This window comes from Manis pentadactyla, chromosome X, assembly GCF_030020395.1.
Source record: "Manis pentadactyla isolate mManPen7 chromosome X, mManPen7.hap1, whole genome shotgun sequence".
Taxonomy (NCBI): domain Eukaryota; kingdom Metazoa; phylum Chordata; class Mammalia; order Pholidota; family Manidae; genus Manis; species Manis pentadactyla.
The window spans coordinates 133,835,482-133,862,976 of NC_080038.1; the positions used below are offsets into that span (position 1 = coordinate 133,835,482).

General features: G+C 38.3%; 1 protein-coding gene across 1 annotated transcript in view; it reads right to left on the minus strand.

Annotated features, from left to right (window-relative positions):
• The window catches only part of CXHXorf66 (chromosome X CXorf66 homolog), a 71,288-nt gene extending 50,103 nt beyond the window's left edge, over positions 1–21,185 (minus strand). Inside the window, 1 exon segment of the mRNA XM_057495398.1 lies at positions 21,084–21,185. Within this exon segment, the coding sequence (XP_057351381.1) occupies positions 21,084–21,185 (102 nt within the window).
• Positions 21,186–27,495: the final 6,310 nt, after the last annotated feature.

Here is a 27,495-nt window from a genome sequence, read left to right on the forward strand (position 1 = left end):
ACACAACATAATCTTATGGATGTATTGAGAACTTTGCACCACCTCTTTATCTCACTAGTGTGAGGAGTTTTATCTGCTTGGAACAGGGAACCCATTATTTGGTAGATCTCACCTCAACCTTGTCCCGATAAGGGTTAGCAATCATAGAATGCCTCCCTCCTTGCCACAAGGATGGGCATGTGTCTCAGGCTAGACCAGTAATAGTTTCCTATCTTTGGATATAGTGATTGGTTGGTTTACAGTTGGTCATATGACTCAGGACAGGTCAATTGGAGGTCTTCACCATGTTTTTTTTCAAACAATTTGGGCTAAGGAATTCCTTTACCACCACTTGGTATAAACCTGGCAAGGATGTAAATTCAAAGTTGCCTATGCCATGGCCTCTGTTGGCAGGAGTAAGCTAATTTGAAAAAATAAAGCTGACAAAAAGAAAGAGAGATTAATGATGGAGAGAGTTTTTCAAGGAGAGTGGCACTTAATTCTGATTGTTCGTGAAGCCGTTTGCATCCTTGCTTTTTTGATGGTTTGATTACATGTATGCAATGTATTCCCTCTTTTGTTCCACTGATTGGAGTTGGGCTTATGTCATGTGCAGCCACAAGAGTTCTAACTAATATAAATTGGTGTGGTGTATGTGTAAACAATAGGATAATATCACAGGGGTCTCTGGGCCAGTGATCCAGATCAGTGGGTCAAAGGCAGGCCCCACATGCTTGGTCTCGGGACAGCAGTCCCCAGCAAAACCTCTGGGGTACAGGATATGCTGCTGAGGTAGCATGAAGCTGAGGCTAGTGTTCACTGGGATTTCAAATTTCCACCTACCAGCAGTTACCAGCACACCTCCCCTTTGTAAGCTTGGGCATTTCTGGTGGGAAAGTCTGCTCAGCTCATGCCCTGTGCTTAACCACAAGATTTCCTGGCCAGTGCAAATCCATGTGTGTTCTCATCTTCACAAGCTCACAACATGTGTCCACATGCGTGCCCTCAAGTGCCTTTACAAGCACATACATAAATATGCATGAGACCTCAGGGAGAACTTTAGAATCATCTACAGGACTAGAAATTATGTTTTGTTTATTTTTTTATCTTACATGCCTGTTAATGTGTTCTTACCACATAAAGGGTGAGAAGCTGTTTGATCTCAACTGCTAGTCCAGTCTCAGTTTATTCAGTGACCACATTAATGAAATTGCAATAGCTTGCTTTCTAGAAGGTATGGAACATCTTCAAAAGGATATCTTGATAATCCAGGATCCATTTCACTGTTCTTTGCCTGTTCTGCCATCAGACAGGCAAGGAGTGCAAACGCTATGGAGATGATGACCAACTTTCATTTGACAAGAGCTCTGAAGATCAGAGATATTTTTCCCTCTAGGACCTGGAGGAAAAGTGGAAAGGACACTGGGAAGAAATGAGTGCAAATCAAGGAAGACTGACTGTTTTGACTTCATCTTTACAACCAGTTCAGGCTGGAGGGTTTGCTTACTTGAATACAGTGTCTGTCAGAGGAGCTAGCACTTATTAGTGCTACCAAGTGCAAGGCAAGGAATTCCAGCAGTAGCCATGCCCGTGGCCAGCTGGGTAGGCATTATCATTATATTATTACCTTTGCTTTATAGATGAGCCTCCTGAGGCTCACAGTGGCTAAGGAGCATGCTCAAGTTCCCAAAGCTAGTAAGGGGCAGAGCCAGGATGTTGTGAAAATTAACTGGAAATATAAATGGGAAATATAAAATAGTTTCATTAGGAAATTACATGCAAAAGAATATAGGTGATGTGTGTAGAAGTCATGAAAATGAATAAGATGAATGCTCATGAATTCACCAACTAACTTGACAAGAGTACCTTCAATGCCATTGAGTTTCCCTGTGTGCCCCTATAACTCCTTAGATCCTAACTTTCTTTTTCATTCCCTTGATTTTCATTAACATTTTACCCCAGAAATGTGTCCCTAGTTTTGCTAATTCTGAAATACATAAAAGTGGAAATATAATTTACATTTCATCTGCGACTTGCTTTATTCACTCAGAATTGTTTGTATTTTCCATCCACGTTGCTGTGCGTATTAGTATATGAATATATCAGAATGTACTCATCCAGTCTCCTTTAATGGACTCTTGACTTATTTCCAGCTTTCCACTATTACATCCAATGCTGCTACAAATGTCCATGTCCCTGATTGTTGGCACATGTGTGTAAGAATTTCTCCAGGGAATATACCTGGAAGAGAGTGGCTGCATTATAGCGAATGCAAATGTTCAATTTTTGCATGATAATCTAATAAAATATTCTTCCTGAAAGTGGTTGTATCAATTTATTCCCACCAGCGTATATGAGAGTTGCCACTGCTGAAAATCCCTGCTATCATTTAAAGTTGCCAGAACTTTAAATTTTGGCCAGATCAGTGAATGCAGAATGGTATGTCACTATGGTTTCTAAGAGTTTGTCAAATTTGTATGTTTTCAAATTTGGTGGCATTAAGCTGGACCACTGGTTGGGGCAAAGGGACAGCATTCCAGTTGGAGGGAACCACTTGGGAAAGTGTCTGCATCCATTTGATCTACTATAACTACCACAAACTAAGTAGCTTATAAACAAAAGAAACTTATTTCTCAGAATTCTGGAGGCTGGAAGTACCAAGATCAGTGTGCCAGCCTGGGAGGGTGAAGGCCCTCTTCAAGGTCACAGACTTCTTGTTGTATCCTCACATGACAGAAGGAACTAGGACTCTCTGGGCCTCTTTTATAACACAAATCCCATTCATGAGGGGTCCACCTTCATGACCTGATCACCTCCCAAAGACCCCACCTACTAATATCATCATATCCAGAATTAGATTTTCAACATGTGAATTTTGGGGTGACACAAACATCTAGATGATAGCAGAAAGGGTTCTGAGTCAGGTCAGAGATTGGTACATTTGTAGAACAGAAAAAAGTCACCAAGATGAAGCATAATGAGTTCACCCCTGTCTGGTTAGCTAAACTCTCAATACCTAATGTCTTGCCTGTCTTAACATGAGGTATCTGCTGAGACCTCACCTGCCAGTCCTGATCTCTTCTGACCATCTCTATTATTGCATCATATATATGGTGAAATAATGTTTTAATTTTAACCAAGCTGATTCAGTCTGGGTCTTATGCTACTTATCTCTTATCAGATACCTTTAACATTTGGATGAACTTCCAGTGTATTTCAAAATGTCTTTCTTACCATTCCACCACAGGTTCATTGTCACTTCCTCTTTGATCATCAAACAGCTCTAAAATTGGTATTTGGACTCTCACATGGAGTTCTAAAAGATGTTTGAGAATGCATTTTCAGGCATTTATTTTAGAACTAAAAGGTAGCTTCCATTTCTATGGCCTAGAACAGGGAGACCCGGTTAACTCAGCAGCTGTGAATTATGGTTTGTTCTTTGGGAAATTTGGCTGTCGTTTCAATGATTCTGATAGTCTAACTTAGGTTTTGCCTATTGGGTTGTGACATACAGACATAAAAAGCAAAACCCAAGATAAGGATTTTACTAATGATGAAGTGATGTTTGCCTCTGGCCCTCTTGGTAGCTAGATTCTACTGATTACTCTCAGTGAACCACACCATCTGGTATTTGTGTCCTGTGCAGTCTATGCCACATTGGTCTGTGGCTGGCACTAACCAGTAGAATGCTGTGCAAGGGATGTTGTGTCAGTTCCAGACCCAGTCTTTTTTTTTTTCATTCAGCATTCAACATTTATTTTCTTTCCAGCTTTATTGAGATATAATTGACATACAACTGGGTATAAATTTAAGGTGTACAATGTGATGATTTGATATATGAATATATAATGAAGTGACTACCACAAAATAAGGGTAGTTAACACAGCCATCACCTCACATGTGTGAACTTTTTTGTGTGGGTGGTGAGAACTTTTAAGATTTACTCTGTTAGCAGCTTTCAAGTACACAGTACAGTATTGTTAACTATCATCACAATTTTGTACATTAGATCCCCAGAATGTATTCATCTTATGACTGGAAGTTTGTACCCTTTGGCCACCTTCACACATTTCCACCCCAAACCCCTCCCCCTGCCCCTGGCCACCACCAATCTTGTCTCTATTTCTATGAGTTCATTTTTTTCTTTTTAGAATACCCACATAAGTGAGATTGCACAGTATTTGCCTTTTATCTGTATGACTTATTTCACTTAGCATGATGTTTCAAGGTCCATCTGTGCTGTCACAAATGGCAGAATTTCCTTCTCTTTTTTGATAGCTGAGTAATGCTCTGCTGTATGTACACTGCACTTTATCCATTCATTTGTTGATAGACACTTAGGTTGTTTCCATGTCTTAGCTATTGTCAATAGTGCTGCGGTGAATATAGCGATACAGATATCTCCTGAAGATAGTAATTTCATTTCCTTCAGCTATATACCCAGAAGTGGGATTGCTGGGTCATATGGTGGTTGTATTTTAAATTTTTTGAGGATTTCCATCTTGTCTTTTTTATAATAGGCATTCTAACAGGATTGAGATGATACCTCATTGTGGTTTTGATTTGTATTTCCCTGGTGATTAGTGATATTGATCACCTTTTCATATATCTATTGGCCTTTGCATATTTTCTCTGGAAAAATGTCTATTCAGATAGATTCTTTGCCCATTTTTAAATCTGGTTATTTGTTTTATGTCATTTGTTTATTATGATCTTTATGAGTTCCTTATGTATTTTGGATATAACCGCTTATCAGATAGATAGTTTGGAGATATTTTCTCTTATTCTATAGGCTGCCTTTTCATTTTGTTGGCTGTTTCTTTTCTAGTGCAGAAGCTTTTAGTTTGATGTCATCCCACTTGGTGATTTTTGCTTTTCTTGCTTGTGCTTTTTGTGTCATATCCATAAAATTATTACTGAGACCAACGTTAAAAAGCTTTGTCTTTATGTATTCTTCTAAGAGTTTTATGGTTTCGGGTCTTACATTTACATTTTTAACCCATTTCAGTTAATTTTGTAAGTGCTGTAAGATAGGGGCCAGACCCATCCTTTAAGAGCACTGGCAGTTTCTGTTTCTTGTTTCTTGTAATGCTCACTTTTGGGAACTGAGCCAACATGTAAAAAGTCTAGTTACCTTTTTGCAGAGACCATGCGATGACGTCATGTGGAGAGGAGAGACCCTGAGACCATATGGAAATATAGAGCAGTCCAGTTGTTGTCAGGGTCCCAGTCAAGCCTCCAGATACCTCCAAACTTAGCCATCATGCAACTAACTGCCCTGCATGAGAACTACCAAGTGAGACCAGCAGAACTGTTAGGAGGGAAGGAACTTGGCTCAGTGTCGCAGGTTAGTCAGAGATGTGAAACCAAAGTCAAGAAAGCAAAGTAATTTTAATGTACTCTGTATAGAGTGACAGAGCGGGCCTGCCTAAGGTTAAACAAGCCTGACTGCTTATTGTGGCTTCTTTTATGTGGTTTTGGCCAGGCAGAGAAGTCCTTGATTGACAGCTCTTAGCCCTCTAGGTCTGTTCTGGCTGGTGAAATGAGGACAGGGGCTGTGCTGTGCCTGTGGTTCTGAAGTTTCTTATCTGGGGAGACCCTGGACATTTCCTGAGTTGCTCTTGGACCCTGTGGCTTCATCTGATTAACTCTCTGAGTCATTTCTTCCTCTCTGGCTTCATCTGATTAACTCCCTGAGTCATTTTGGGGAGCCCCTCTCCCTTTCTCGTCCTACTCATTTCTGTCTTTCTGCCTAACAGAAATTCACAGCTGAGTTTAATAAACCCACAGAATTATGATAGATAATAGAATGATTGTTTAGAGCTACTAAGTGTCAGGGTGGTTGGTTATATTAATATACAAAATAATATACGAAAGAGCAATTGGAATATAAACGTCTGGACTTAATTCCAATATATGTATGTGTTGGCCATGGGGAGGGAGGAGGCAGATGGTGGGGGAGAGATTTCACACCACCAAGAAATTCTCAGACACCAACGAGGTATCCTGCAATTCAACTCAATTCTGACACCGTCTACCCAGAGATAGTCAAATTCCACAGGTTAAGGGTTCAGTCCTACAAGACTGTCCACCCTATACAATCACAAGTCCAGTTTGTGACCTGATTTCCATGACCCTGTCCTTGGGTTCAATTAATTTGCTAGAGTGGCTCACAGAACTCAGGGAAACATTTTATTTACTACATCACCAGTTTATTGTAAAAGAATATAACTCAGGATCAGCCAGATGGAAGAGATGCATAGAACAAGGCATGGGGAAATCTTCTGAGTACTGCTTTCCCCAAATCTCCATGTGTTCACCTACCTAGAAGGTCTCTGAACCCTGTCCTTTGGATTTTTATGGAAGATGCATTACATAAGTATGACTGATAAACCCATTAGCCTCTGGCTAGTGGAACTCAACCTCAAGTCCCTCTAACCTTTCCTGGAGGTTGGAGGGCAGAGGTCAGGGGTGGAGGAACTCAAAAATTCCAACCCTCTGATCTCGCTGTTGGTTTTCCTGGCAACCAGCCCCAATTTTTAAGTGCTTTCCAAAGGTCATCTTATTAGCATAAATCCAGTTGCAGGTGAATGGGGTTTGTTATGAATAAAAGACACCCATTTCACCTTTGTGGCTCTGAAGCTGTTCCAGAAACTGAGGACAAGAGACCAGATATTGACAAAAGATGCTCCCATTGCTCTTATGCTCAGGAAATTCCAAGGGTTTGGAGACCTGCATGTGAGCCAGGAACCATGGAGGAAGAACAAATTTATATTAGAAATATATTTTGGTCATCTGAATGACCAAATATATATTTCTTATCACAGTATGAGGAAGTGGAGTGCTCACATAACAAAAATCTAAAACATGTAGCAGCAAGCAAAAGTTGAAATGGCCTTTTGGAAACTGTTATTGAAGGCTGAAGGAAACACTAATTTTGGGGATCTCATAGCCATGATGTAAGAAGTCTACCCTGCTGGGAAGGTCACCTATAGTGGAGGGGCCTTGAAATACAAGAAGTAGAAAGGCCCAGTCTTCCCAGACAAGCCTTCAGATGACTTCAGCCCAGTTATCTTGTTATCTAATTGCAACCAAGTCAGAGACCCCAAGTGAGATCAGCAAAAGAATTGCCCAGCTGAGCCAAGTTCAGTAACAGAATGATGTGAGATAATAAAATAGTTGCTGTTTTAAGCCATTAAGTTTTGGGGTTATTTGTTATTTAAAATAGATAACTGAAACACCTCTTCTGGCTTCTCGTTTTCATTGTTCATCTCTTTACCCCTGTAAATGAAATGACCTCATACTACCCTATATACATTCAAGACCCACAGTTATAAAGTACCTTTACATGAAATAAATAACAAATGAAAAAAATAAGTGAAAAATTCATAACCAATTTATCTGATAAGTAGTTAATACCCAAAATATATAAGGCACTCATACACCTTAACACCAAAAAAAAAAGACCCTGATTAAAAACTGGGCAGAGGACCTGAACAGACACTTCTCCAAAGAAGAAATACAAATGGCCAAGAGGCACATGAAAAGATGCTCCACATCACTAATCATCAGGGAAGTGCAAATAAAAACCACAATGAGATTTTACCTCATGCCAGTTAGAATGGTCACTATCAAAAAGACAAGAAATAACAAGTGTTGACAAGGATGTGGAAAAATGGGAACCCTCCTACACTGCTGGTGGAAATGTCAGTTGATGCAGCCACTGTGGAAAGCTGTATGGAGATTCTTCAAAAAACTAAAAATAGAAATACCAAGCTAGTAATTCCACTCCTAGGAATTTACCCAAAGAAAACAAAATCCCTGATTTTAAAAATTAAACATATGAAAAATAAATAAATAAAATAAAAGCATTAGCAGTGCTATAGATGGTCATTAAAGTCTTGGCTGTGGAGTCAGGTAGCCGTCACATCAAATTCCTGCTTAATTGTAAACTTGGGTAGCTCATTTAAGCATTTTGTGATTTTAATTTCTTAATCTGTCAAATGAGGTGTCAAAAGACAAAAATAGTACAATTTAGCTATGAGTTTGGTGTCCTTTGTTTAAGGGAAAGTAATCATGGTTTAGGGAAGTGCAGTGTCTCACAAACAGTGAGGCACCTTTCCTGAGGGATTTTGGGCAAGGGCAAGTTTCATAGAAGGTTAGAAGTAGTGTGGATATGGTGTGATCAGCCGGGAGGTGAGGGATTTCCTGCCAGGGCTAGTGGCCCCTGTTTCCTAGGGTGAGGTGAACTAGCTAAAGTGAGTTGGAGGATTGTGATTGATGTTGTGTTGGGTTTCTTTGACATGTGTTTTCTGTAACTGCAGGATGACTTAGGTTTAGATTTGTGACATGGGCCAGGCCACTGAGGCAGCCTCCATTTTGTGGGTTCCAAAATACAAATTTCCTTTATAAGGGGAAATGGTACGTGTCTCTTTCCAGCTTTGTTATGAGGCTAAAATAACCATAAACATCCTGATTACTTTAAAGCTATAGGAATAAATGCTATTTTAAAAACAGCTATAAAAGCCATAGGAATTTATTTTTATTAGATGATCAGCAATTAGTCAAACTAGCCTCTTGAAGGTTGCAAGTTAGTCGACCTACCCTCTCTCTGAATTGATGTCTGCAAGAATGCTGACTAACCATTGTCCACCTGCAACAACCAGGTTATGCTCTTCAGACTATTCACCTGTGTTACTGTTATTGACCTGTTTGTCTCTTGCAACTCTTAACCTGTATCCTTGCCAGTATCTTTCAGACACTTCCTGGCATTGGGGACATGCTTCACATTCAACTCTCAGTCATTGCCCTCATTTTTTTTCATACAGTTGGCCACTCATCCATCACTCACTGAGATCATTTTTTTTGGATATTGTCAATCTTCAAGGAACTCTCCAATTGCACTCCTGTTCTGAGACACAGGAGGCTTCCCAACCAGACTTAAAAAACTCCTTCTGGACTTCAGCTTCCAATGAAGATGGATCAAGGTAGGCCAGATCCATATGAATCACTGACAAAAAAAGAATTGCTCTGAGGCCAGCATCACTCTAATACCAAAACCAGACAAAGGCACCACAAAAAAAGAAAATCATAGACCAATATCCCTGAACATAGATGCAAAAATCCTCAAAAAATATTAGCAAACTGAATTCAAAAATACATCAAAATCAAAAAGATCATCCATCATGACCAAGTGGGATTTATTCCAGAGATGCAAGGATGGTACAATATTCAAAAATCAATGAATATCGTATATCACATCTATAGAAAGAAGGACAAAAATCATAAGATCATCTCAATAGATGCTGAAAAAGCATTTGAAAACATTTAACAATGATCCATGATAAAAACTCTTAACAAAGTGGGTATAGAGGGTATGTACCTCAACATCATAAAGGCCATATATGACAAACCCACAGCCAACATCATACTTAATAGCAAAAAGCAGAAAGCTTTTCCTCTAAGATCAGGAACAAGACAAGGATGCCCACTCTCCCCACTTTTATTCAACATGGTACTGGAAGTTCTAGCCACGGCAATCAGACAAAGAGATAAAAGACATACAGACTGGTAAAGAAGAAGTTAAACTGTCACTATTTGTGGGCAACATGATACTATACATGGAAAACCCTAAAGAATCCACAAAAAAACTATTAGAACTAATAGTATTAGTACAGCACAGAGAGTACAGTTAATGATTCTATAACATCTTACTACACTGATGGATAGTTATAGCACTGGAGGGAGTGAGGATTTGATAATGTGGGTAACTGTTGAACCACTGTTGTGTATTTGAAACCAACATAAGATTGTATATCAATGATGCTTTAATAAAAAAATATTTAAAACAGTAGTCTCAAGACACAAGACATCAGACAACAAAGAAGAGTGATTCTGAGAGAAAGAACAAGGTGAACATAACAATGTCCCATCTTACAACCTTAAGAAAAATTCCAGTCCCCACAGTACAGAAAGGGGGAGCCCAGGATGGAGACAGACAGACTTTCCTTGGATTTATAATATATGTAGAACTATGATATATGACAATAGCACAAAGGACAAGAGGGGAGAATGAAAGTAGACTACTGTATGGTTCCTTATACTATATGTGAAATAGTATAATAACAGTTGGAGAAAGGTTATGATAAGATAAATATATATCCAATAAACCCTAAGACAATCACTAAAACAATAAAACTAGGGATTATTGTTAATAAGCTAACAGAGGAGATAAATTAGAATCATACAAAATACTCAGTGAATCCAAAATAAGCCAGAAAAAAATGAAATGAGAAAAGAGTGCAAGTGGGAAAATTTTGAAAAGAAACTAATAGCAAGATAATAAAATTAAACTTAAACATTTCAGTGATCACATTAAATGTAAATGGTCTAAATGCTTCAATTAAAGGTAGAGATTATCATACTGGATTTTTTAAAAGCAAGAGCCAGCTACATTCTGTCTACAAGAACCTACTTTAAGTATAAAGATACAAATAGGTTAAAAGTATCATGATGGAATGAGGTTTGCAATGATCACATTAGTCAAATGAAACCTGGAATGCTTATATTAATGTCAAAGTAGATTTCAGAGCAAAGAATATTGCCACAGGTAAATGAAGGTGTTTCATAATAACAAAAAAGTCAATTCTTCAAGAGGAGATAATATTCCAAACATTTATATGTCTAAAATCAGAGCTTCAAAATGTATGAGACAAAAACAAAGAAGTGACAAGGACAAATACAATTCTAATGGAAAGTTGTAGTATTTCTCCCTCAGTTATTAATAGAACAATCAGATGGACAATTTAGAAGCTTATAAAAGATTAAACAACACTATGAACCATCTCAACCTAATTGGCATAGTAGAGTAAGCCATACCATTTAACAGTAATGGAATTGAATTAGAGATCAATAACAAAAAAATCTTGAAAATCCCACATATATTTCGGAACTAAATAACACACTTCTAAAATAGCCATGGGTCAAAAAAAGATACCAGAAGAGAAATTGGAAAGTACTTTGAAATGAATCAAAATGAAAACACAACATACCAGAATATGTAGGCTGTTACCAAAGCAGTACTTAGGGGAAATTTATAGCACTAAATGTCTGGGTTAGAAAAGGAGAATAGTCTCAAGGAAGTGACATCAACTTCCATCTGAAGAAACTAGAAAAAGAACAATTTAAGCTCAACATAAGCAGAGGAAAGGAAATAATAAGGATCAGAAGAGACATACATGAAATGTGAAACAACCACTGCCAAAACAATAGAGGAAAAGTCAAAGAAACTAAATGCTGCTGCTGCTTTGAGAAGATCAATAAAATCGATAAACTTCTAGCCAGACTTACCAGGAAAACAAAAGAGAAGACCAATAAGAGGAATGAGAAAAGTTATATCACTACAAATTCCACAGATACTAAGAGGTTAACAAAGAATTATATACACATGTGTATTCCTCAAAAAATTGACAACTTAGAAAGACACAGATGACCAAAGCTCCACAGATTATTGGAATGAAACCTTCAAGAAGTTCACTGAAGTGTCTCAGCCTCAGTTTCTTTGTAAAATGGCAGGATTGTTGGGAGGAGTAAGTGCACATGAAGTTCTTAGCTACCATTATCTTCATCATCACTGTCGTCACAGCATCGTTGTTGTCATCATCCTCTGGAATACAGACTTGCACAGCAAACGAAGATCTGAATGAGACTGGGAAGAAACCATCAGCTACTAGAGGAGCTGGTTCATTTGGTAAACGCTTATCTTTGGACTCTGATCTTATTCAGTCTTATCTTTTTATCTTAAAAATTCTTCAGCCTTACCAGAGAGTTCTTGTTGGTGCCTTGTGCATTAAAAGCCTGCTTGATCACTATCAATAAATTGTGCTGATAAAAAGGTTTGTCAATTAAATAAATAACTGCAAATTTCAATAATTCACAGTACCCAGGGAAAAATAATCTTTAAAACATTCTGTGTACATTCCTCAAACCTAGAGCATTAATTAAAATTCATTGAAAACATTTTGCTAACCTATGACTCAAAGTGTAAGACACTACTCATCAAATGATCAGGTGCAAGGGTTTGTTTGCCTGCTGTGTATCCCTTTTTAAGTTGGGGTTCCTCAGCTGAAGTGCTGAACACAGACAATATTTGACTGACTGTTTCCTCAGTTTATCCCAAGAGAGTACCACTAGTACCACCAGTGCCACTCTAGATGAATAGGAGAAAAGTTAATTCATTATATAGGTTGGATGTCTTAGGATATCAGGGATGATTTCCTTGCAGAACCCAAGTTGAAAAATGATGATTTATAGAAATGAGGCACCATCCATCTACCTCACAGGGATGCTCTGGGGATTATCAAGATAAAGCTTGTTAAACTCATGAGAAGCAAACTTAATGGTGTATTATAAGGTAGTAATGAATTTCTTATTCATTATGAATAGGCTGATGCTTTTTTTTAAGGCTTATTTTTTTTTGAAGTAAAGAACTATTTTTGCTATTTTAAAAATCAGAAACAAAGCATTGCTCAGACTCCACAAAAAAAGAAAATTGCAGACCAATATCCCTGATGAACATAGATGCAGAAATCCTCAACAAAATATTAGCAAACCGAATTTGAAAATACATCAAGAATATCATACACCATGATCAAGTGGGATTCATCTCAGGGATACAAGGATGGTACAACATTCAAAACTCCATCAACATCATCTGCCACATCAACAAAAAGAAGGACAAAAACCACATGATCATCTCCATAGATGCCAAAAAAACATTCAACAAAATTCAACATGCATTCATGATAAAAACTCTCAACAAAATGGGTATAGAGGGCAAGTACCTCAACAAAATAAAGGCCATATATGACAAACCCATAGCCAACATCATACAGCTATTCAACTAAAATTGGGAACAAGGCAGGGATGGCCAATCTCCCCACTGTTAATCAACATAGTACTGGAGGTCATAGCCATGGCAATCAGACAAAACAAAGAAATAGAAGGCATCCAGATTGGTAAAGAAGAAGTCAAACTGTCACTGTTTGCAGATAACATGATATTGTACATAAAAAAACCCTAAGGAATCCACTCCAACTGCTAGAACTAATATCTGAATTCAACAAAGTTGCAGGATACAAAATTAATACACAGAAATCTGTTTCATTCCTATACGCTAATGATGAACTAGGAGAAAGAGAAATCAGGGAAACAAGTCCATTCACAATTGCATCAAAAAAGAATACAATACCTAAGAATAAACCCAACCAAGGAAGTGAAAGACCTATACCCTGAAAACTACAAGACACTCTTAAGAGAAATTAAAGAGGACATGAACAAATGGAAATTCATTCCATGCTCTTGGGTAGGAATAATTAATATTGTCAAAGTGGCCATCCTGCCTAAAGCAATCTACAGATTCAATGCAATCCCTAACAAAATACCAACAGCATCCTTGAACAAACTGGAACAAATAGTTCTGAAATTCATATGGAACCACAAAAGACCCTGAATAGCCAAAGCAATCCTGAGAAGGAAGAAAAAAAGCAGGGGGGATTACAGTTCCCAACTTTAAGCTCTACTACAAAGCCACAGTAATTAAGACAATTTGGTACTGGCACAAGAACAGACCCAAAGACCAGTGGAACAGAATAGAGAGTCCAGATATTAACCCAAACATATATGGTCAATTTATATATGATACAGAAGCCATGGATATACAATGGGGAAATGACAGCCTCTTCAACAACTGGTGTTGGCAAAACTGGACAGCTACATGTAAGAGAATTAAACTGGATCATTGTCTAACCCCATACACAGAAGTAAATTCGAAATGGATCAAAGACCTGAATGTAAGTCATGAAACCATAAAACTCTTAGAAAAAAACATAGGCAAAAATATCTTGGACATAAACTTCTTCATGATCATGTCTCCCTGGGCAAGGGAAACAAAAGCAAAACTGAACAAGTGGACTACATCAAGCTGAAAAGCTTCTGTACAGCAAAGGACACCATCAACAGAACAAAAAGACATCCTACAGTATGGGAGAATATATTCATAAATGATATATCTGATAAAGGGTTGACATCCAAAATATATAGAGAGCTCAAGCACCTCAACAAACAAAAAGCAAATAATCTGATTAAAAAATAGGCAGAAAATCTGAACAGACACTTCTCCAAAGAAGACATTCAGATGGCCAACAGGCACATGAAAAGATGCTCCACATCGCTATTCATCAGAAAAATGCAAATTAAAACCACAATGAAATATCACCTCACACCAGTTAAGATGGCCAACATCCAAAAGACAAACAACAAATGTTGGCGAGGATGTGGAGAATGGGGAACCCTCCTACACCGCTGGTAGGAATGTAAATTAGTTCAACCATTGTGGAAAGCTGTATGGAGGTTCCTCAAAAAACTCAAAATAGAAATACATTTGACCCAGGAATTCCACTCCTAGGAATTTACCCTAAGAATGCAGCAGCCCAGTTTGAAAAAGACATATGCACCCCTATGTTTATCGCAGCACTATTTACAATAGCCAAGAAATGGAAGCAACCTAAGTGTCCATCAGTAGATGAATGGATAAAGAAGAGGTGGTACATATACACAATGGAATATTATTCAACCATAAGAAGAAAACAAATCCTACCATTTGCAACAATGTGGATGGAGCTAGAGGGTATTATGCTCAGTGAAATAAGCCAGGCGGAAAAAGACAAGTATCAAATGATTTCACTCATCTGTGGAGTATAAGAACAAAGAGAAAACTGAAGGAACAATACAGCAGCAGACTCACAGAACCCAAGAATGGACTAACAGTTACCAAAGGGAAAGGGACTAGGGAGGATGGGTGGGAAGGGAGGGATAAGGGGAAAAATGGGGCATTATGGTTAGCACACATAATGCAGGGTGGGGGGCATGAGCAGTGCTGTACAACACAGAAAAGACAAGTAGTGATTCTGTAGCATCTTACTACGCTGATGGACAGTGACTGTAATGGGGTATGTGGTGGAGACTTGATAATGAGGGAGTCTAGTAACCACAATATTGCTCATATAATTGTAGATTAATGATAACAAAAGAAAAAAAAACAAACACCTAGAGATAGTGAAATTAACATTTAAGATGTATATCCATCCCAGTTTTTAAAAACTCATTTATATGTATTTTTATTAAAATGATGTTTTAGACGTTTGAAACTTAAAGAATAACTTTCCCTTTAACATCAGTCAGAACACAGACTTTTGAAGTTGAAAGGGATTTGGAAGAGAAAACAGACCCAGAGATTGGAAATAATTTGATTAAAGCAGATCAGAACCAGGGCTGAGACTGCAGACTTCTGCATAGCCTAGAGAGAGATCTTTGCTCTCTCCATTGTGCTGCCCATTGTTGGAGGTCTGCTCATTTTGGGCTTTAATCAAATATTTTCTTCCTTAAAATACCTTTCCCTTTCCTTGCCAAAATGCTTAAGAAAAATCAGCTGGAAAATAGGGAAAGATAAAATTAACACGTTGTTTAATGAAGCCCTAGTATCATACATCATTGAAAACAGTGTTTGAGAACCTGGTTAGTTAGAATTTTTTTCTGGGTCCCCTTTCTTTTTATTAGAAAGGTGAATTGGCCGGTCAGACATCGTGCTAGTGACTGAAGTCAGCCTAATTGCTTTATAATATGTTTTTAATTTCAACAAAGGCCAGTTACCCTCCCAGCAAATCAATAAACAACCAACCAAAGCTGATTTTCAGGTAATGAAAAACACAGCAAGTTGAGTGCTGCCTGCTTGGTTTCCTAAGAACAGTCTAATGCAATTTGAGATAACCTTGAAGCTTTACACAAGCCTTCTTGAAATAGCTGTTTTTAAATAGTTTAGAGTGACCTGTAAATCATTTAAGGTAGCCTGTAAATTATGTCAAACATCTCAGTGTCCCTTTCCAAATTCTGACCATGTTTAGTGAGAGTTGAAGATCAGGCTCAGAAATACACCAATGGATAATAACAAAGAAAGTGGGAAGGACTGTAACTGTGTGGTTTAAGGAGCACCAAGGAGGCTTTCTTATCCAAAAAGCTGTTTCCCATCATATGTCAAGTGCTTGAAATTCTTTCATTACAGAATGGAGCCATATGACTAAACAACTTTCCTAGTGGGGATTAGTTTTGGGAGCCTAGGTGAGGGGACCAAAAGGGGAGCAATTGCTAGCAAGGGCAGGTGGCTTCACTAGGTGGTCTCTTCAGGTCCTTTGTGGAGACAAAGGTGTAGAGGTTTTTGTCTACAGTTTATTTTCCTTCTAAATGCAGTTCACTTCTAAAACAAGTCACGTTTTTGCCCCTAGTAGAGGTTCACTTTAACACACAATTCTCATGAGCTATGTCAAAATATGTTTTGCAAATCAAATTGTTCAAATGTGCTGCTCTACAAGTTCAATTTTTGATTTGAGTTTGCTTAAAATGAGAATTATCTTAATGTTTCAAAGTGAATGCACTTAAGTAAAAGAAAGTAATTTCAACCGTATCTGAATGACATGTACCTCGAAGTCTTAAACTGCCACTCTGAATCCTTAAAGCATTAGAAACCTGTCCTTACAGTAATGATAACAGCTGTGTCCTAACCCTCACCTACAATAACAAGAAAGTAGATCAGTATCACTGTCTAAAGGGTTAGGATGTGACTTATGGTCCTCTATAACAGCGTTTTAAAAATATGTGTCCTTCCTTTCCATCTTCCCCATCTTTGATGTTTTCTTAAAATGTGAATGCATGAATTTTGTGTGACCCATTTAAAAATATGAGTTATGATCTACATATATTCAAAATGTCTGATAGTGTTGACTTAAACTAGTAATGAGGATAGGAAGAACTAATCACTTTAACAAAAAGAGAGCCTATAAGTGAAATAAGTCAGACAGAGAAAGGCAAATACCATATGATCTCACTTTTATGTGGATTCTGAAACAAAAAAGTCAGTCTCACAGATAAAGAGATTGGTGGTTGCCAGAAGCTGGGGGTGATGCGTGAACAAAATGGGTGAAAAGGATCAAAAGGTGAAAACTTCCAGTTGTAAAATAAGTAAGTCATGGGGGTATAATGTACAGCGTAGTGACAATTGTTAACAGTACTGTAATGTATATTTGGAAGTTGTTTAGAGAGTAAATCTTAAAAGTTGTTATCACAAGAAAAAAATTTTGTAACTATGAGTGGTGCTGGATCTTAACTAAATATTCTGCTGATCACGTCACAGTATGTACAAATATTGAATCATTATGCTGTATGCCTGAAACTAATACAATGCTATATATCAAAAAAAAAAAAGAGAAGAAGAGCATAGGAGTAGTGAATGTGCCAGTGATTTGCTTATGGTAGTTGAAATTATGCCACTTTTAAACCATTGCCAAGGTGATGAATTAGGACAGTGGCATTATGATTTATGTTTCTCTTCTGCTTTTTGAGCTTGCTTTTAATGCTTATAACATTTTTGTCAGTAGCTATGTTTGTATATATGTATGTAGACCCTACTTTGATTTATAAGGCTCCAGTGATACTGTTTCAGTAAATTATAATTTTATTTTTTAATATTTATTTTCGATATTTTTTATTGAAGTGTAGTTGATATACAATATTATGCTCATTTCAAGTATATAACATAGTGATTCAACAGTTATATACATTATTAAATCCTCACCCCAACTAGTGTACTTATCTGTCAATATAGAAAGATGTTACAGAACTACTGACTGTATTCTTTATGCTGTACTTTGATCCCTGTGACTAATTTATATTATGATAGAGATTTTGTGCCTCTTTATGCACTTTACCTATTTTACCCATGGCAACCCCTTCCCTGTGGAAACCACCAGTCAGTTCTCAGTGTCTATGAGTCTACTGCTATTTTGTTCATTTTGTTGTTTTGTTTTAGATTCCACATATAAGTGAAATCATATGGTATTTGTCTTTCTCTGCCCAGCTTATTTAACTTCACATAATACCCTCTAAGTCCATTCATGTTGTTGCAAATAGCAGGATTTCTTTCTTTTTTATGGCTAAATAATATTCCATTGTGTATATGTACCACATCTTCTTTATCCATTCATCTATTGATGGACATTTTGGTTGCTTCCATACCTTGGCTATTGTAAATAATGTGACAATAAGCATAGGGGTGCATATATCTTTTCAAATTAGAGGTTTTGTTTTCTTTGGGTAAATTCCTAGAAGTGGAATTACTGGGTAATATCGTATTTCTATTTTTAGTTTTTTGAGGATCCTCCATACTGCTTTCCATTGTGGCTGCACCAATTGACATTCCCAACAGTGTAGGAGGGATTCCTTTTCTCCACATCCTCGCCAACACTTGTAATTTTTTGTCTTTTGGATAGTGGCCATTGTGACTGGTATGAGGTGATATCTCACTGTGGTTTTGATTTGCATTTCCCTGATGATTAGCGCTGTGGAGCATCTTTTCATGTGCCTTTTGGCCATCTGTATTTCTTCATTGGAAAAGTGTCAGTTCAAGTCCTCTACCCATTTTTTAATCGGGTTATTTGTTTTTTTGGTATTAAGGCTTATGAGTTCTTTATATATTTTGGACATTAACCCCTTATCAGATAAGTCACTTACAAATATATTCTCCCATCCTGTAGGTTGCCTTTTTGTTTTGTTTATGTTTTTGTTTGCTGTACAGAGCTTTTTAGTTTAATGTAGTAATACTTGTATATTTTTGCTTTTGTTTCCCTTGCTCAGGGAGGAATGTCCAGAAAAAAATCACTCATACTTATGTTCAAGAAATTTTTGCCTATGTTTTCTTCTGAGAGTTTTATGGTTTCATCTCTTATATTTAAGTCTTTAATCAATTTAGAGTTTACTTTAATGTATAGAGTTAGACCATAATCCAGTTTTCCCAACACCCTTTATTGAAGAGGCTGTCTTTTACCCATTGTGTATCCATGGCCCCTTTGTCATGTATTAATTGATCACATATGCATGGGTTTATTTCTGGGCTTTCTGTTCTGTTCCATTGATATATGGGTCTTTTCTTGTGCCAGTACCATATTGTTTTAATTACAGTAGCTTTGTAGGAGAGCTTGAAGTCAGGAAGTGTGATAGACCCAGATTTGTTCTTCTTCTCAAGATTCTTTGGCTATTTGGGTTCTTTTGTGGTTCCATATAAATTTCAGGATTATTTCCTGTAGTTGATTGAAAAATGTCATTGGTAAGCAAATTACAATTTTAAAAGTTGTCAGCAAGGAGACGTTATGATGCAGTTGAATGAGGACCAGTTTGAGGAATCTGGTGACCTGGATTTTAACACCAGCTCTGTACCATGGTCAAGTGATTTCCCCACTCTGTGCCTTTTTCCATAGGTAAAATGAAGAGGGTGGACTAGATGGTCTTCAGGGATCCTTTTCAGTTCTTTGAATTTTTTTCTGGCAGCATGTGTTTAATGATTACTCCATTCAAGCTCAAAGTACTTAAGATTCTGAAAGGTCCATTTAACTTTAAAGACTATTTCTACTAGAATTTTTGCTTGTTTGTTTGTCTTGGAATGGGAAAGTAATCCTTATCTTTCTTGTGGCCATTGCAGCCATCCTAGAGCAGCTCTGACAACCAGGCAAAAACAATAGTGGGAGGAAACAAATGATAGGGCCTTTTGTTTATTCCACATATCTATTGAAAATGCTGACCCTACAGAAACAGACCAGCAAGGTGGGAAAAGGGAACCAGTGTGCAAACATCAGCTAGCATTTGCTTGTAGAAGAAGAGAAACATGGGTCTGGATATGTGACTAGATAAGTTCCATGTAAAAACTGCCTTCTTTTTTGACAGTATGAAAGAGGGTATGGGCTTTCAACCCTGGTGCTGACATTAAGAAATTGTTTTATCTGGGTTTAAGTGCAGGGAAAAGGTAGATAGAAATTGTTATAAGTATAGTAATATTAAGGTTGGTACTCTGAAGTCAATTTCTGAATTCAGGTGGGTAAAATGACAAAATTCACCTCTATGATCTCAGTATTGTCATCATGTTTGAACTCTTTTCATCTGTAGATAAAGAAAGGGTCCATATTTGATTGATATTTTTCATTATAAGTGCCTTTAAACACATGGGGTAAGTTGTTTTTAACTTTTTATTTTGATATGATTTCAAACCTAAAGAAGAATTGCATTAATACTGGAAGGAGCCTATGTACCCTTCTCCAAGACTTACCAGTTGTCTACATTTTCCCCCTGTGTTAGTCCAGATGCTCTGAAAAGCAGATGCCAATGAAGGATTAAATGTGCAAGAATTTTATTAGAGGAAATGCCTGAAAGGAAATAAGGAGGGATCTTGGCGAGTTTGAGTACCATCAGATGGCAATGCAATTCTGACTCTGGATGAAGAAGACAAGGAGAAAAGCTTGGGTGGATTTCCATTTAGTCTCAGGAGTTCCCTGCCATCAGAGAGTTGTTGGGCCAAAGTCTTCTGACAAAGGGGTCCTGCATCACCCCCTCAGTCATTACTGGGGAGTGGCCAGTGGGAGGTGTGGCCTTGGCACAACAACCTCCCATTAGATATCAGAGTACAGCAGCTGACGCCCTTCATCAACTATGCTCCCCATAGTAGGAGGTCTGTGAGGTGTATTCTTATGGTCAGCACCATCCACCTGCTGGGTCATGGAGATCTACTTCTCCACACAGGTCTGTGTAGAAACTCCTGAGTAGTTCCCCTGGACATTTCTTTCTGAGGGAAAGCTCAGAAGAAGGTGGTCTGTGGGGTGGACTACAACCCCCGTCATTGCAGTTGGTCTTGGGGACACAAGTGGCACCCCTCCTGTCCCTTGTCCACTATTCATTCTAGAGTCACCTCACACTCAGCTGTCTCCTCCATGGGTCTCAGTCCTCACCTAGGGGTGGGACCCAAACTTTCATTCTCTGTGTGAGAACCTCTCTGATATTGCTGTACTTCTTCATTGACAGTTACAAGGGGGCAAGAAAGTAAAGGAGGTGCCCTCGTGGGTCACCTGGGATCCAACATACAATTTCTCCTGGTCGTCATTTTGTACACGCCACCCTTCCTCCCCGGAATACCAGGATCCACTACCTGCCCGGACAGTGACTCCCTCTCTCACCTGGTGATCCCTGGGCACAAGGATCCAAAGTGCCCTGGCATCAGCTTTGACTTTTAGTTCACTGGGACCTTTGTTTGTCCCCTGGAAAGAGCATGCCCCCATGCCCGCTTTGGAAAACAGGACCTTCAGCCTTGCAAAGCCCAGAACTGAGGGGACAGGAGGCAAAAGTCCCTCAACAGGTCACCAGGAGTAAAGGTAATTGGGGCCATTCTTGCTTCCAACCCTTGTTTCCTGGATTCATGTACCCTTAATATTGGAGTACAGCACTGCATAGAGGTCTCTGACTTAGCAAATACACAATACCTTCAAGGTTTGCTCTCTCTCTTTTCAGTGTTTCTTCTAAGCTGAGACTTCAGCTGTACCTTTAAAAAGGCTTTTCCAGTGCTCTTTCAGACCAGTTGCCTCTGCCTGGTGTGGTATGTGATATGACCAGTAGACCCTATGGTCATTGTCACTCTCCTGTATCTCGTTTGCTATAAAGGGCTAGTCTGGTCAGATGCCATGCTAGGTGAGATATGAGGCCTATAGATCAGGAATTCCATGAGCCTGCTGATAGTGGTGAAGGCTGAGGCTTTGCAAACAGGGAAGGTAAACTCATGTCTGGTTAGGTATTTATTCCTGTAAAGATGAACTACTGTCCTTTCTAGGATGGGCGGGCCCAATATAGTCAACTTGTCACCCAGTGGCCAGTAGGTCTCTTCAAGAATAATGCCATACAGTATTGGTCTCTATTGTAGTAACTTGGGTATTTAGAGGTAGAAATACTAGATTGGACTTTTTAAGTATGAGTTCATAATGTTGGGCCCATATGTAGCTTCTGTCTTTGCTGCCATGACTATTCCATTCACATGTCCACCTTCGAGGTTCTGGAGTTGGTGGTGACAATGGCTAGCTAATGTTAACTAGCAAAGTTATTTTGTCTACTACGCTGTTCACTGCCACTTCTGTGGTGCCCATGTTTACCCGTTCCTACGTATCTACCCACATGCCTCTGTATAAAACTACTCATCTCTGATCTTCCAGTTCTTTTCCTCCCAGGCCCCTGAAAAATGGCTAGCTATTGACCATTGCCCAATAATCTGTTTATATCTTCACTTCAGACCACTTCTTTTATACAAATTAGTTGGTTAGATACACTGCTTGGTCAGATATACTCCCTGTTGTACGCAGTCTGTGAGGCACAGTTACTTTATCATTCTGTCTCTCTCTCATGAACCATTTGAAGGTAACAAAGACCATCATGTTCATTTACTCCTAAATACTTCAGGCTGTGTTTCCTAAAAACAAGGACATTCTGTACATAACTACAGCATGATTATTAAAACCAGAAAATGTAGCTTTGAAATAATACTGTTACCTAAAACAAAATTCATATTCAAATTTGAATAATTGTCCCAGTAGTGTTCTTTACAGCTTCTTTTTTCTGGGTCCTGGATCCAGTCTAGGATATGCATTACATTTGGTTATCATGTTTGCTTAATTGCTTGTAAAAACAGTTCCTCCATTCTTTTTGTCTTAGCCTTAGAATGTTTGAAGTATGTAGGTTATTTATTTTATGCATTTTCTATAAATTTTCATTTTATGCTATTTCCAGATGGTTAAATCAGCAAGAATAACAAAAGTGAGGTTATGTCCTTCTCAGTTTGTCATATCAGGAGGTACATGATATCAGTTTGTCTCAATAATGCTGCTGTTGTTAGCTCTGATCCCTTGGTTTAGGTATTGTTATGGTCTTATGCTTGTGTCCCCCACAAAATTTATATGTTGAAATCCTAACCCCAAAGATGATTGATATTAGGAGGTGGAGTCTTTGTCAGGTGATTAAGTCATGAGAGTGGAGCTCTCCTGATTGGGATTAGTGCCCTTATACAAGAGGCCCCAGAGAGTTCTCCTGCCAGTTTAGCCATGCGAGTTTACGGTGAGAATAAGGCCAACTATAAAGAAGTGAGCCCTCATCAGACACCAAATTGGCCAGAACCTGATCTTAGACTTCAAAACTTCCAGAACCAATGCTTATTTTTTTTATTAAAGTATCATTAATATACAATCCTATGAAGATTTCATGTGAACAGCATTGTGGTTTCAACATCACCCATATTACCAATGCTTATTGTTTTTTTTTTTTTTTAATAATTATTTTTTTATTGAAGGGTAGTTGAAGCACAGTATTACATTACATTAGTTTCAAGTGTACAACACAGTGGTAGAACATTTATATACATAATTCGAGGTTTCGGCTATCACCCTACCAAGCTGTTACAATATCTTGACTATATTCCTTATGCTATACATTACATCCCGGTTACTTATTTATTTTACCATTGGAAGTCTGTCCTTTTTTTTTTTTTTTTTTTTTTGTGAGGGCATCTCTCATATTTATTGATCAAATGATTGTTAACGACAATAAAATTCTGTATAGGGGAGTCAATGCTCAATGCACAATCATTAATCCACCCCAAGCCTAATTTTCATCAGTCTCCAATCTTCTGAGGCATAACAAACAAGTTCTTACATGGAGAACAAATTCTTACATAATGAATAAGTTACATAGTGAACAGTACAAGGGCAGTCATCACAGAAACTTTCAGTTTTGCTCATGCATTATGAACTCTAAACAGTCAGTTCAAATATGAATACTCATTTGGTTTTTATACTTGATTTATGTGTGGACACTACATTTCTCTCTTTATTATTATTATTTTTAATAAAATGCTGAAGTGGTAGGTAGATACAAGATAAAGGTAGAAAACATAGTTTAGTGTTGTAAGAGAGCAAATGTAGATGATCAGGTGTGTGCCTGTAGACTATGTGTTAATCCAAGCTAGACCAGGGCAATAAAACATCCACGTATGCAGAAGATTTCTCTCAGAACAGGGGGGGTGAGGTTCTAAGCCTCACCTCTGTTGATCCCCAATTTCTCACCTGATGGCCCCCCTGCGACTGTGCCTGTCTTAGGTTGTTCCTCCCTTGAGGAATCTTACCCGTCTCTGGCTAACCAGTCATCTTCCGGGGCCATACAGGGAAATGTGAAGTTGGTAAGTGAGAGAGAAGCCTTATTGTTTGAAAAGGTTAGCTTTTTACATCTTTGCATATTTATGCCCTGTGGCTTCTATGCCCAGCATTTGTCTTGAGGTATCTTTACCACTTGGAAGAATTATGATACTCGATAAATTTGATACGAGGCACGAATTCTATTTAAGGGTTGTAATTAGGAAGGAAGAAGAAAAGCTGTAGAAGTAGCAGGCGGCAGAAAACATGGGAAGATTGATTATTTCTTTGGCATATCTTCTTGTAGAGTACTTCAGCATGAATAGGTTTTAAGCTACTACTTAAATTGCGCACACACATTAACATAATAGGAGTATAGTTACATAACCTAAGCATACCTGTAATTACCAGCCATCTCCAGTGAAACCAAGAAAACCAGTTAGGCACCTTAGGCATTTGTGAAAACTTATCTATGATATGGTGGATATTGTCCAACTGAGCTTGAACAGTCTGAGAGAAATCAGACAAATTAAAACAACCCATTCCTGGGGACTGTTCACATGCCATATGTTCTTTTAACAGTAAATAGTCTGTAGTTGTAAGACTTTGGAGCGCTACAATTTGCACTTCTCCAAATTCTTGGTTGAGTTCCAACAGTATAGATCCAGTCAAATTTGTTGTTTTACTGTATGCACAGGCCAGCTTGGATATCTCCTTCCTCATTCCCATGGCAAGTCCAGGAACGGGTGGGATGAGTGCATCTACAGTGTAGCAGTGCGTGGATCTTTGTTGGGGTTTTTTGATGATCATCTTCTGGCATGAGTCTTCCAGAGAGTGCTGATGTTGGAAGTTCTTTTTCATATCATATCTTAGTTCATTTTTGGGGTAGCCCAATTAGGCTTTGATCCTCTGTATAAACACAAACAGACCCTTTGCCTACACTTTTATATGCCCTTTATACCCTTGTGTAGAACTCGTTGGAGGTTACCACACAGGAACTGCCTTTTTTTTTTTCTTTGTTTTTGGTATCACTAATCTACACTTACATGACGAATATTATGCTTACTAGGCTCTCCCCTATGCCAGGTCTCCCCTATAAACCCCTTTACAGTCATTGTCCATCAGCATAGCAAAATGTTGTAGAATCACTACTTGCCTTCTCTGTGTTGTACAGCCCTCCCTTTTCGCCTACCCCCCCTTGCATGTTAATCTTAATACCCCCCTACTTCTCCCCCCCTTATCCCTCCCTACCCACCCATCCTCCCCAGTCCCTTTCCCTTTGGTACCTGTTAGTCCATTCTTGAGTTCTGTGATTCTGCTGCTGTTTTGTTCCTTCAGTTTTTCCTTTGTTCTTATATTCCACAGATAAGTGAAATCATTTGGTATTTCTCTTTCTCCGCTTGGCTTGTTTCACTGAGCATAATACCCTCCAGCTCCATCCATGTTGCTGCAAATGATTGGATTTGCCCTTTTCTTATGGCTGAGTAGTATTCCATTGTGTATATGTACCACATCTTCTTTATCCATTCATCTATTGATGGACATTTAGGTTGCTTCCAATTCTTGGCTATTGTAAATAGTGCTGCAATAAACATAGGGGTGCACCTGTCTTTCTCAAACTTGATTGCTGCGTTCTTAGGGTAAATTCCTAGGAGTGCAATTCCTGGGTCAAATGGTAAGTCTGTTTTGAGCATTTTGATGTACCTCCATACTGCTTTCCACAATGGTTGAACTAACTTACATTCCCACCAGCAGTGTAGGAGGGTTCCCCTTTCTCCACAGCCTCGCCAACATTTGTTGTTGTTTGTCTTTTGGATGGCAGCCATCCTTACTGGTGTGAGGTGATACCTCATTGTAGTTTTAATTTGCATTTCTCTGATAATTAGCGATGTGGAGCATCTTTTCATGTGTCTGTTGGCCATCTGTATTTCTTTTTTGGAGAACTGTGTGTTCAGTTCCTCTGCTCATTTTTTAATTGGGTTATTTGTTTTTTGTTTGTTGAGGCGTGTGAGCTCCTTATATATTCTGGACGTCAAGCCTTTATCGAATGTGTCATTTTCAAATATATTCTCCCATACTGTAGGGATCCTTCTTGTTCTATTGATGGTGTCTTTTGCTGTACAGAAGCTTTTCAGCTTAATATAGTCCCACTTACTCATTTTTGCTGTTGTTTTCCTTGCCCGGGGAGATATGTTCAAGAAGAGGTCACTCATGTTTATGTCCAAGAGGTTTTTGCCTATGTTTTCTTCCAAGAGTTTAATGGTTTCATGGCTTACATTCAGGTCTTTGATCCATTTTGAGTTTACTATTGTATATGTGGTTAGACAATGGTCCAGTTTCATTCTCCTACATGTAGCTGTCCAGTTTTGCCACCACCACCTGTTGAAGAGACTGTCATTTCGCCATTGTATGTCCATGGCTCCTTTATCAAATATTAATTGACCATATATGTCTGGGTTAATGTCTGGATTCTCTAGTCTGTTCCATTGGTCTGTGGCTCTGCTCTTGTGCCAGTACCAAATTGTCTTGATTACTATGGCTTTATAGTAGAGCTTGAAGTTGGGGAGTGAGATCCCCCCTACTTTATTCTTCTTTCTCAGGATTGCTTTGGCTATTCGGGGTCTTTGGTGTTTCCATATGAATTTTTGAATTATTTGTTCCAGTTCATTGAATAATGTTGCTGGTAGTTTCATAGGGATTGCATCAAATGTGTATATTGCTTTGGGCAGGATGGCCATTTTGACGATATTAATTCTTCCTAGCCACGAGCATGGGATGAGTTTCCATCTGTTAGTGTCCCCTTTAATTTCTCTTAAGAGTGACTTGTAGTTTTCAGAGTATAAGTCTTTCACTTCTTTGGTTAGGTTTATTCCTAGGTATTTTATTTTTTTTGATGCAATTGTGAATGGAGTTGTTTTCCTGATTTCTCTTTCCGTTGGTTCATTGTTAGTATACAGGAAAGCCACAGATTTCTGTGTGTTGATTTTGTATCCTGCAACTTTGCTGTATTCTGATATCAGTTCTAGTAGTTTTGGGGTGGAGTCTTTAGGGTTTTTTATGTACAGTATCATGTCATATGCAAATAGTGACAGTTTAACTTCTTCTTTACCAATCTGGATTCCTTGTATTTCTTTATTTTGTCTGATTGCCGTGGCTAGGACCTCCAGTACTATGTTAAATAACAGTGGAGAGAGTGGGCATCCCTGTCTAGTTCCCGATCTCAGAGGAAATGCTTTCAGCTTCTCGCTGTTCAATATAATGTTGGCTGTGGGTTTATCATAGATGGCCTTTATTATGTTGAGGTACTTGCCCTCTATTCCCATTTTGCTGAGAGTTTTTAACATGAATGGATGTTGAACTTTGTCAAATGCTTTTTCAGCATCTATGGAGATGATCATGTGGTTTTTGTCTTTCTTTTTGTTGA